At 40.1% G+C, this 9,811-nt stretch overlaps 1 protein-coding gene across 1 annotated transcript; it reads left to right on the forward strand.

Annotated features, from left to right (window-relative positions):
- The first annotated feature begins 3,149 nt into the window (after positions 1–3,149).
- Positions 3,150–8,712, forward strand: LOC101735271 (P2X purinoceptor 7-like). The gene is made up of 5 exons (XM_031894791.1): positions 3,150–3,461; positions 3,552–3,637; positions 4,562–4,635; positions 6,391–6,614; positions 7,689–8,712. Exons 3-5 carry the CDS (start codon positions 4,564–4,566, stop codon positions 7,873–7,875), a joined length of 483 nt encoding a protein of 160 aa, XP_031750651.1. The 5' UTR covers positions 3,150–3,461; positions 3,552–3,637; positions 4,562–4,563; the 3' UTR covers positions 7,876–8,712.
- Positions 8,713–9,811: the final 1,099 nt, after the last annotated feature.

Consider the following 9,811-nt stretch of genomic DNA (forward strand, 5'->3'; position numbering starts at 1 on the left):
TAAGGGTGAAATGCTTTCCGCTGACTGGCAGCAGGGCCTCCCTTCAGAGGACTGGAGTTGTTTATTATTTGATGTAGCATTTGCTGGTTTTCCGTTTTTGATTTACTGGCAGGTTCTAGTTCTTGTTGCTCTGCAATATATAATGGTAATACCATCCTTTTAATTAAGCAGTACACCAGTATTGGGTGTTGAGAAACTCAACACTACGAAGTGTTTCCATCCACAAGTATTTCTGACTCTTGCAATAAAGTAGGTTGCCCCTTGGGTGGACAGAAGCACAGATTTACTGACAATATAAGGGGATTCTCTAGTACTACCCCTGGCTTTTCAACCTTCTATACATACTTCCTACACCCTCCATCCCCATTGCACGTGTTCCTAGGGCTATCAAAAAGACAGAATGGAAGGAAACTCATCGCAGCAGACAATTCTGTACACCTCCCCTAAGAGAAGATGCTACAGAGGGTCTAGCTGACCACCCTAATTTACGGCACCTGGATTTAACAGCATGGCTCCTGAAGCCCTAATCTTAGATAAAAAAGGGTCCCCTACCAACCATATTGAGATTTTTAAAAAAACAAAAAACGTTAGATATCCCACCAAGGGGTGAGTCCTGCGAGAAGGATCCACAGTCATTTGATGAAGAATATTCTCTAGATAGATAGCATTGTGACAATTCAGATAGCATTGTGTCCAAATGTCAAAACATTCTTGCAAGCTTCCTCTGAGATCTAAATGTGATGCTCTCAGTCCTGCAGGAAGACTTGTGTGAATTTAGTAGCCCATCCCTTTATTCAAGCTGGCATTTTTTTATGTAGGCCTCTGTTTGTAGTTTCTCATAGAGAAAAAGCAATTCTGCCTCCAATCCCAGGGTTTTAACCTAAGGTCATTTCAAAGTTCCATCTGAATCAGGATTTTGTTTTTCCGTCTCCACCTGAACAAAATATGGGCCCTTTAAACCCAATATAACACATCCATCGAGAACACTCAGGTAAGACACCCAGTCTCAACTTCCCACCTCAAAGAATTGGTAAATGGCAAGGCTTCAGATCATATGGCTTGGCACTCTGCTAGCGACAATGTCAAACTGCAGCAAGAACACCCCTAGCATCCCAAAATATACAGACTATAGGACTATGCAGTATCGGGCCCGGCAGGCCCAAGGAGATCCTGACAAACTTGTGTGTTTGTGTATACAATAAAAGGGTTGCCACTGGCCAGTGAACATTGTATTTGATGCCATTGTTACTAGGAAAATAAAGGTTATTGGAATGAAAGGTGAAATACATAGTATTGTTTTTCCCAAAATATTGGCCATTCAAAGCACAAACTATGCACAGACCAACAACACACACATTATCGCTAACTGGCACCAGTGCATATACTGGCACATTACAGGCAGGCACCACCAACTCCATGACACCTGTGTCTCCCTAACGTACAGTGCACTCTATTGGTGCTCTTCCCTATTTGACCTTAAATACTCTTTAGCCTCCAGCCTAAGCTGTAATGACAGCAAAAATGTGCTTCTAAATCTGGTTATGCCTGGGGCCAAAATCCTTGGGGCTGGGCTTGTGTTTCTGATCCACTGCCTAAAGCAGGGATCCCCAACCTTTTATACACATGAGCCACATTCAAGTGGAAAAAGTGTTGGGGAGCAACACAAGCATGATAAAGGTTCCTCGGGGTGCCAATAAGAGCTGTGATTGGCTATTTGGTAGCCCCTATGTGGACTGGCAGCCTACAGGAGGCTCTGTTTGGCATTACCTGGGTTTTTATACAATCACTTGCCTTCTTACCAGAGATTCAAAAATAAGCACCAAATTTGAGGCCACTGGGAGCAACATCCAAGGGGTTTGGGAGCAACATGGTGCCCCTGAGCCACTGGTTGGGGATCACTGCCCTAAAAGCACTTTCATGCCACCCTAATCTGGGTTATTCTTTTCTTTCTTGATCCTAAAACTGAGGATGAAAGCTCTGAGCAGAAGAAGTTGTTCTATTTAATGTCAGTGTCCATTCCTCATCCCCATGATGCCTGTGTCCCCAAAGTAGGTTTATTTTTTTTACACGTTACAAAATAACCGACAGAATTCAGTAAGATGTTTTCCCCCATGAAATGTTGTATTTTTTTATTTTTATCTAAATGTCTGACAGAATGCATCATTTTGTATCATTCATCACTGCAGCGAGTGGTGAAAACTGCCCAGCGTATTATAGGGACTCCACTTCCAGCCATTGAGGACATTCAAAAGAAACACTGTGTGCGTCGAGCACGCAGTATTCTTAAGGATTACTCTCATCCCGCCCATAAACTGTTCTCTCTCCTGCCTTCTGGACGGCGCTTCAGGTGTCTCAGGTCAAGAACCAACAGACTGAGGAACAGCTTCTTTCATAGAGCTGTCTCCTTATTGAACTCTGCCCCCCACTGACACCTGTTTACATCTCCAACCCTATACTCTTACCATTATACTAATTACACTTTACACTATTTAATATTGCAACACAATGTACATATCTGTTTGAAAATACAAAAATACAAATACCCACTTACAATATATTTGTAAAACCTCTGACTGAGTATATATTCGCACATGTCTACTTGTAAATTCCTGTAAATTCCTGTACACTATGTCCATATTCATCTGTAAATGTTCACTTGTAAACTCCTGTCTGTAGAATTTAGCAACCTGTATATTATGTTCATATCTATCTGCAAATTTCTGACTAACAGTTAATAATACCTTTATATATGATTCATCCATTGTAAATTCATAAGTATGGTTACTAGTAATCTGTAGTCTGTATATATGCTCACCAGTGAATCTTCTGTAATAAGTACCTATAGCTCTACCTGCACATATCCCTTTAAATGCACTTAGAACTTATACCCTTATCCTGTACTTTCTGCTAATTGCACTTCTGGTTAGACCTAAACTGTATTTCGTTGCCTTGTACGTGTACTTGTGTAATGACAATAAAGTTGAATCTATCTATCTATTCAATTGTTCAAGTAAATGTTTGGGATGCAATTACTACATAACAAAAATAGAAACCAGCGCTTCCTCTTACCTGCAATGTGTTTGTGTCACAACGCTACCTACTGCTGTAAAAGACTAGAGGTGTGTTTAGCCATGACAAATTGCGTCGTCCCTCCCTATATATAGGGGAGATCAGTTTCCAGTTGCCTCTTTTTGTTTGTCTTGCGTACAATGCAATGGCCTGTTAGTTACATATATAGAGTTGTTCAGTAGAGGTGTTCAGCTAGACCTTGCCTCTACTGCTCCCATTGAGGAGCTTCATGACTGCAATATCACACCTTGTTCCTAAGCTCTTTGGCATAAAAACTCTATACTGAGCCCCCAGGCTGTTTTCTTCTGCCTCTATATTTTGGATACCAGAGGTCCAGCTGGAGAAAACAATCATCTGCCACTGTGTTCAGTGATTCAGGCAAACCTTATTCGGTAAGTTGATGTTTCTCCTGGTGCACCTAAATGCTATGTATTATGTTATTGTAATATGCTCTACTTACTCTCCTATTCTACTGCCTCTAGGTTTTGGATCCAAGAGTTTGTGCAGGAGGGAACCCATCTGATACCATCTAACTGCCCCTGTGCTCTGTACTGTCAGACTTCATTCGGTAGGCTGATTTCTCTCTCAATGCAAATTAATTCCCTGTATTTTGTTGTTCTGCTGCTTTTTAGAAGATCAGAGTGGAGATTTGCTTAAATTATCAGATTTCTTGGCGTGTGTAAATCATTATGAGTATAAATGAGCTATACATCAGCTTCCCTGCTTGGTAGAGGCAGTTTCTAGATTCATCCTAATTCATGCTTAATCGAACTGACTTACATTGAAGAATGCAACAGCATTAACATTGGTGTCAGTATTCATTTCCAAGAAGGATGGAAAGTATTTTTACATTAGCCAGGCAGTAAGGGTGATTCAGGGCAGAAGTACAAGGGCACTAAGGGATATAAAACCCCCCTAGCCGCCTCCTTGCCGCCAAACAGGGCAGTGCTATATATATTTGAGGGAACATAGGTGACTGTACCTGTGCTATAAATCCGGAGATGAATTTGTTGCCGGCTTTGGAAGGGGGCAAATCTCTCCTGCCCTAGAGTCTACTCACCTGAGCTTAGGGGTAAATGAGTCGGTGCAGCTGCAATGTGCAAGCAATACGTTCTTTAACCTCCTAGTTAGAAGTAATAGAAAACAAGAGAGTAATTAGCTTTATTAAAGGTTAACTTCTTCTCTAAGGCAATGCCACATGGAAAAAATAGAATGTTTGGCTTCCAGGTGTCCGTCCCAAAAAAAAGAAATGCAAATAGATCCCAATGATTCTGCCTGCCCAGCTATGCCATGGTCACTCGATGGCTGTAGTGGCAGGGTTCCCCGGTTTCTATTGGTGCTCTTGCTCACTGTTTATTGGCCCAGGTTGGTCAGGTGCATTGGCACCACCCATTAATTAATAAACAGTTTTTCATATTGTTTTAAAACAATTAATAAATGCAAAAGTCAGTTCATATTTATAGAATGAAACTGTTCCACTCTCATTTTCCAGAAATGGCACACTCCCATTCAGGCACAGATGGCGGCTCTGCCCAGTTATCCATGCCCGCTGAGACTGATCATTCGGTGATTTATCATTTTCTTATTTGAATAATATATTTTAGAAATGATTTTCTATTTGAATAGTTTAATAATTCCTGTGGTTACCAGTCTGTTTGGCCGGCACCTATGGTTGGCCTCTGGCTCTGGGGGTGCCTAGCCTTATGGCATATGTGGGTAACACTGAGAGGGAAAGCCTATTTACTGTCCAAGATACATCTGAAGCAACGTTTTGATAAACCTTAATTTGCTGTCCTGCATATTGTGTCTTGCAAAGCAGGAAATATAGAATAAGCTCACAGAAAATTCCTTTTGGTTTGAAAAAACGTTTCTGTGGGTGGGGTCTCCTGCTTTGCATGCATTCTGGGATGTTGCCATTTGTCTTGGAGACCAGACACCATGGTACTATAATTATTAAAGGGGTTGTGCAACTGAAATTTGATCTGCTTAATCTTTCAGCCATGTCCAAATGGTTTTTACCCAGTGATCCCCAACATTGGCTCGGGGGCACCATGTTGCTCACCAACCCTCTTGAATGTTGCTCCCAGTGGCCTCAAAGCAGGTGCTTATTTCTGAATTTCTGGGTAGGAGGCAAGTTTTGGTTTCATAAAAACCCAGTGTTATTGCCAAACAGAACCTTCTGTAGGCTGCCAGTCCATATAGGGGCTACCAAATAGCTAATCATTGGTACCCCAGGACCATTTTCCATGCTTGTGTTGCTCCCCAACCCTTTTTCCATTTGAATGTGGCTCACGGGTATAAAATGTTGCGGACCCCTGCTCTAAACTAAGGGGGTCCCTGGCCATGGTTTAGGCTGCCATGGGGGGAGCTGGACCAAAAAAGACCCCCTGCATTAGACAATTCTCTTGTTTTGTACACTCCAGTGCTAGAAATGCATTATTAACAACACAAGGCTCATTTACTTATGTCTGGTCACAAAGCCCAGAACATTATATAGTTTATGTATGTGAGTGTATAGATTGGTAAGTATAGGTTGGGTTTACTTGGAAGGTTTGAACTTGATGGACTCTGGTCTTTTTTCAACCTTATGTAACTATGTAAGTATTAAGTGGCACTAAATTACCCCACTTAGGGCACATACCATTTGCACCTAGATTACTATTCAAGGCCCCAAAGAGCATTGCTGCACCTCTATTTGAAAAGATGACAGGCATAGCTTGCAAACTCGTTATCCAAAAAGTTCCAAATTATGGAAAGGCCATCTGCCATAGACTCCATTATTAGCAAATAATTTTGATTTTTAAAAATGATACCTTTTTCTCTGTAATAATAAAACAGTACCTGTACTTGATCCCAACTAAGATATTATTACCCCTTATTGGGGGCAGAACAGCCCTATTGGGTTTATTTAATGGTTAAATGATTCCTGTTTCTCTGTAATAATAAAACAGTACCTGTACTTGATCCCAACTAAGATATAATTATCCCTTATTGGGGGCAGAACAGCCCTATTGGGTTTATTTAATGGTTAAATGATTCCCTTTTCTCTGTAATAATAAAACAGTACCTGTACTTGATCCCAACTAAGATATAATTACCCCTTATTGGGGGCAAAATCCTATTGGGTTTAATAATGTTTAAATGATTTTTCAGCTGACTTAAGGTATGGAGATCCAAATTATGGACCCCTTATCCGGAAAGGTCCAGAGCATTCTGGATAAAAGGTCCCATATCTGTATTCTCAATACATCTGTCACCCTTCTTCTTTAATCGCAGGAATAACAACTACATTTATATCTTCTTTTACCTTGATGACTTTAGGGGGCGGCTCCAAGGGTAGGAAACACCAGCTGGTGCTCCTGTGAAAACTGTGTGCCGATGCCGAGTCTGCTTGAATCTTTCTGCTGCCGAGAGGAGGATAAACTGAAGAAGTACTTTATTGGAAGGTATTCATGTATCACACAGGTGAACGAGCTGCTTCAGTTATGCAGTGAAGAGAAAATCCTTGAAAACACCGGCAGAAATGTAGAACAAGTTACCAACATGTAAGCAAATAATTTGAGGATTTTTTTGCTCTTGGAATCTAGATTTCTTTATTCCATGTCAGTGCCTTCTTTGTCAGATCACTAAGTTTGTTACATATATTGGCATATTATGGGTCATCATAAATATATTACTTATATTAAAGGAGAAGGAAAGGCATTTTGGCATTTTACTGCCAATAGTTTTGCCACATTAGTGCCACCTAGAATGCTATATTTATTTAGCAGAAAGCTTTGCCATAAATGAGTAAACAGCCCTAGAAGTTCCCTCTGTTTGTTTAAGATTGCAGCTGCCATTTTAGCTTGGACTCTTGTAGCTTCCTGCTGCAGCTCTAACCGTTGGTAACTCAGATCACACATTCTGATGGGAGGGGGAGTGAATTTTTATGGAAGGGGAAGTGCAGGAGAAGGGAGAGAGGAGAAAGCTGTGCAGACTCCACCCCAGGAGGAAGCCTGATACTGAAGAACATGTTTACCAAAAAGAAGACAAGAAATCCTGTGTTTCTTTTGATAGAGGACTATCGTCCTCAGCGTTTCTGTGAGTGTTTATGGCTGTATTTATATAGACCATTCTGATAAAGCTTACTTAGTTTTCACCTTTCCTTCTACTTTATATGATTGATTCTACACATCTATATTATAGTATTTATGTCACAGTATTATTAAAAATAATTATATATGTATATATATGTGAATCCGTTATCCAAAAAATCCAATATCCAAAAAGTTCATAATTTCCGGAAAGGCCAACTTAAAAAATAATATATATATATATATATATATATATATATATATATATATATATATATATATATATATATATATATATATATATATATATATATATATATATATATATATATATATATATTAGCCCTGCACCTCTCATGGGGGAAACAGTTTTAGTGTGACAAGTGCCTTTTAAAGGATTCTGATCCAAATTAATTACGGGAAGATTCCTTTTTACCAAACCCCATGTCCCGAGCTTTCTGGGTAATAGATCACATACCTATTGTTGATGTGCATTCATCTGTAAAATGGCAGTTTCTGTAATGTGATGCGATGTATTGTGCATAGGTTCATGCGTCGGGCCGCTTACAGAAACATCTCAGACTGGATCCATGGTTCTTTAGGCTCCGGTAATCGTATTCCATTACCATCTTGTGTTGTGCAGCTGGTCCGTCGCAGGTATCCTGAGCCTGATGCGAACTATATGGGATTTCAAAACCGGACTGAAATGGCAGAAGGAGTGGCTGATGATTAATCATGAATTACTAACTTTATAGCAGGGGTCCTTAAACTTTTTAAACAGGGGGCCAGATCACGGTCTCTCGGACTGTTGGGGGGCCAGACTATAGTTAATTCTCAAACTATGCGCCCCCCCGCCCCCTGCTGCGCCCTCAACCCTGGCTACTACCTGCCTGTCTCAGTGTGGTCCTCAGCCCCAGTGCATCATGTCACCACGGCTCACCGGCAGATACTAATGATGCTGGACGTGTCGGCCGGTGGGACCTGGGGACAACATTGGGGCCAAGGACCATGCTGAGGCAGACAGTTAGTAGCCAGTGGTGAGGACGCATCGGAGGTGTGGGCCGGGTAAATGACCTTGGGGGGGCGTATCCGGCCCGTGGGCCGTAGTTTGAGGAACCCTGCTTTACAAATTTAAAGTTGTATTTTATTTTATTTTAAGAATTGTCAAGGTAAGATAGAGATGCAATATATCATTTTGCAAAAACAACACCAGTAGTCTTTAGAAGCTGAATATGGTAAAGCAATCTGAGGCTTATTACATTGGTGGTTACCCCAGAAGTTTGTACCCTGGGTAGGGCAGCTTTACCTTTCATTATAATCTTCTTTTATTATATGGAATTTTGACATTGGAAATGACATAGACATTACTAAACCCAGATTTATTGTACAAGGCATTATTCCCAAGTACAGTAACATTCTGATGTTTGTGTATCATTGGATTGGTGCAGATAAAGACTTCTAAACAAAATACTGCTTATGTACTAGGAATGTTATTACAATCATTTCTTGTTGTTTGGTTGTAACTTACAACTTATTACACATTTAAATATATATATATATACATATACATATATATATGTTGTTCTTTTTTATATTTTGTTATTGCTGCTGTTTTATTATTACAGAGAAAAGGGAATCATTTAACCATTAAATAAACCCAATAGGGCTGTTCTGCCCCAATAAGGGGTAATTATATCTTAGTTGGGATCAAGTACAGGTACTGTTTTATTATTACAGAGAAAAGGGAATCATTTAACCATTAAATAAACCCAATAGGGCTGTTCTGCCCCCAATAAGGGGTAATTATATCTTAGTTGGGATCAAGTACAGGTACTGTTTTATTATTACAGAGAAAAGGGAATCATAAAAAAAGAGATTTATTTGCTGAAAGCAGAAGGAAAGGCATTTTGGCATTTTACTGCCAATAGATTAGCCACATTAGTGCCACCTAGAACAATATATTTATTCTGCAGAAAGCTTTACCCTACCTGAGTAAAGAGCCCTAGAAGCTCCCTCCGTTAGTTTAAGATAGCAGCTGCCATTTTAGCTTGGTCTGTAGCTCTAGCCGTTGGTAGCTGAGATCATACATTCTGATGGGAGGGGGAGTGAATTTTTATAGTGGGGGGGGAGCAGGGGAAGGTAGAGAGGAGAGAGCTGTGCAGACTCTGCCCCAGGAGGAAGTATGCTACTGAAGAACATGTATGCACAAAAGAAGAAAAGAAATCCTGTGGTTTTTTTGCAGTCCACTTTTTGTTCTGTACCCCTTCCCTCCCCATCCATCTGTTATAAAAATAAAGACTTACAAAAAAAAAAAATGGGCCTTCCCATAATTCAGAGCTTTCTGGATCATGGGTTTCTATATAGTGTACCCCCTTCCTATAAAAAAATGTTATTGCTTAGTATGAACTATATGAGAATTTACTATCTATATATTATTTATTGGATAATCTATGTAATGATTTTTAGCTCATTTTTTTAATGTTTGTTTTTGTTCAATCCACTGTTACAGTATATTATCTGATACTTGTGTTGTTTAGGGGTATGTTTGGATTCCTAAACTAAATAGCCAAAAGTACTGTAACATTGACATCTTATTCCCAAACCAAGGGGATTCACGTGATGTTGCCCCTTCCTTTGCTGCTATAACAGCCCATACTCCTACGGGAAGG

Source organism: Xenopus tropicalis, chromosome 10 (genome assembly GCF_000004195.4).
Source record: "Xenopus tropicalis strain Nigerian chromosome 10, UCB_Xtro_10.0, whole genome shotgun sequence".
NCBI lineage: Eukaryota > Metazoa > Chordata > Amphibia > Anura > Pipidae > Xenopus > Xenopus tropicalis.